Below are 2,846 nucleotides of genomic sequence, written 5' to 3'. Positions count from 1 at the left end.
TTCGCCAGGGTGCCGTTCCAGGACGCTAATTATGAAGGTTGCTGCGGGAGACACAATGAAGATTGTGGCAGAAAACGTGTAAGAACGAAGGAGACTGACTAGTTTTTTCACTTTTACGTCTTTGACTATCGTTAGTTGACAACTTGTTGCGATGATGATCAGACAAACAGTCTCGCAGACCACAACAGTCTTGCAGTCACTCGCAGCCGCCGGCGACTGACGATGACGGCGAACGGTGACGTCGGCGACATGCGTTTATTGCGTTTACTCGTACAGCTGCTGATTCAGCAGCGCTCAACTGTCCCATCTAACTTAACCTAATATAACCTCACCTCGCCTCACCTCATTTCACCTGACCTCATCTCACCTCACCTCACCTAACCTCATCCCACCTCACGCCGCGATTTGATTCGGTTCGAACGCAAGCCTTCAAATTCTGTGAGGTTTGTGTTCTTCTAGTACATTCAACTTGTTGCACAGCTCATCTTTCTTTTTTTTTCTTTTAATTCACTTAATTGGAAAAAGTAAAGGATGAACTGTGTCAAGCTAAAAAGATCAGACAGTTGCAATCAATCCAGTACCTAATTCCTTGTAATTGAGAATGAAATACAGGATTCAGATTTTCAGAAATTCGCATTCGAAATGTCAGCTTTTTCTGTGCATCATGAATACTGTTCAATTCAGAGTTCTGAATAGGAAATGCAATTTTTTAATTCAATTGAATCAAAAAAAAATTTTTGCTTTTATTTAATACGTATTCGGATAGATAAAATTTCTATCTATTTTAATCCATTCTCGTTTACTGCGGTAGATACTGTTGGTAGCGCGCAATTTATATAAACGTATGTCGCAACTAGACACGTACATTATATATATTATGTATACACAGGACTGTCGATGCTTTTAATAATAGAAATAATAGAAATAAATTTAGACGCTTATGGGAACAATTAATAGATAGAGAAAAGCTCCATCCTGTTCTTTGAAGAAAGTTTGCAGTAAAATTGCAAAAAGGCAGCTAAACTTCTACAGTTCATATTTTTTTTTCTTTTTCTTCAAGAGAGAGTAGAGAAAAAAAAGGAAAGAAAAAAATATTTAGCTAAACATGTATTCCGATGTGCGTGTTTTAATTTTATTAAATTAATTCAGATGTTTGTAGAAAAATGTAACGTGAGTTACAGCGCAAGAGTAGCAGGAAAATGGCACCTGTAGTTAATTCTTAATGGCAAATTATAATTTTAATTTTACTCACTTTTGATATTGATATTATGTTTTATATTATGTTGACAATATTCGATAATATTGATAAATGTCACGTTTAAATATCATTTATTGATTGCGTTTTTCTTGATTTTTGATACTTGATACTTGATGCTGTCACAATCGCCCATTTAAAAATAAAGCAAGTCGAGCAAGTCGATAATCGAAAGAGATTTATCGATGTGCGCGCGGGAAAATTCAGTTCGCCGTTGTTAACGAAGAAAAAGAAGTAACAAATACAATAAATGTTGGAAATTTTTATCAAATATCGTATCTAATAACGTATCTAATAATCTTTATTAACACAAATTTATTATGCGCGTTAAAATGTTGAATTACACATAGATTTCGACTTGGATGTTTCTCACAATTAAATTATAAATAAATGAAATAAGACGAATTTCGCGCTGATCACGCTGACCTATATAATATCTGTATCTCTGCTGAATTGAGTGGCGGACTCCGTAGGGAGATGTAGGTCGTCGAAAATGGATTTATATCTCTCGCACATAAGGTAGGTTTGTTACACGTCAAATTATTCAATCCTTGTGCTGAATTATAGATCATCTAAAATGGGCTTAGGGTATACTCCCACTCCCACTCACCGATAGATATGAAAGAAAGAGAAAGAGAAAGAGAAGGAAAAGGAGAAGATGGGCCGAAACATGGAGGGAGAGATGAGAGAGCGCGAAGCGAACGGCGAAGGAGAGAAGTGAGAAGGACGGAAGGAAGTAGAGAGCGCGTGTCACAGCGTGTCGACGCGTTGGTTGCTCAGCTGTTTTCAACGAGACGTCGAGACTGGTCGAGAGTCGAGACTGTCGAGAGAGAGACGACGCATCGCGCAGACCGTAGACACCGTAGACACCGTAGACGGCATCACGGCACGGCAGAGCCAGAGCAAAGCGACCGACCAGTCAGCCGTCAACCGTCAGTCGTCAGCCGTTAACGGCGTCAGCCCGTCTCATCAGTCCTATCAGTTCCGACCGACTCATTGTCAGGTCAGATCGACTCAAACCTCAAAACTCAAGACCTCAGACGGCAGGCCTGTTCACAACAGACCGACTCAGACTGATCCGTGGCCGTGACTCGAGACTCGACGCGAGAGCACTACATCCACGTCCAAACGCAAACAGATGTGGAGTGACTGTCCAGATCTCTGACATTGACGTATCTCGGCCACGAGTGGCCACGAGTGTCGAGCACGATATCTACTCCCCTTTGCGCTGAACGCGACAGCGAAGAAGAGGCGCGTGGTCGCCGTAGTGTAGATTATCATCACCATCCGAGCCAATTCCGGATCCGAACCGGACGAGAAACAAATTACAGAGCGGGCGGAATATCGAGATCGAGGGGATAAAGAGCGATCGCCATGAGCGAGCTCAGCCAGGAAGAAGTAAGTAAAGGAAAGCGTGTTTCCTCTCCCTCCCTTCCTCTTTCTTCTCCTCTCCTCTCCTCTCCTCTCCTCTCCTCTCCTCTCCTCTCCTCTCCTCTCCTCTCCTCGTTGCATCGCATCGCGTCGCCTATCTTCCTCCTCATCCAGTGATCCTTTTTTCTCTCGCCCAATATTTTCTCTGCTTCGCGTTGTG

At 42.1% G+C, this 2,846-nt stretch overlaps 1 protein-coding gene across 1 annotated transcript in view; it reads left to right on the top strand.

The window, feature by feature from the left end:
• Positions 1–2,629: 2,629 nt before the first annotated feature.
• LOC105624965 (ubiquitin conjugation factor E4 B) overlaps positions 2,630–2,846 on the top strand; it is a 5,124-nt gene continuing 4,907 nt past the window's right edge. Inside the window, exon 1 of the mRNA XM_012206308.1 lies at positions 2,630–2,653. Coding sequence (XP_012061698.1) covers positions 2,630–2,653 — 24 coding nt within the window. The remainder of the gene's footprint in view (positions 2,654–2,846) is intronic.

Source organism: Atta cephalotes, assembly GCF_000143395.1.
Source record: "Atta cephalotes unplaced genomic scaffold scaffold00097, whole genome shotgun sequence".
NCBI classification, from domain to species: Eukaryota; Metazoa; Arthropoda; class Insecta; order Hymenoptera; family Formicidae; genus Atta; species Atta cephalotes.
The sequence above is the reverse complement of the archived record's forward strand: the minus strand, read 5'-3'. Positions and strand labels throughout refer to the sequence as shown.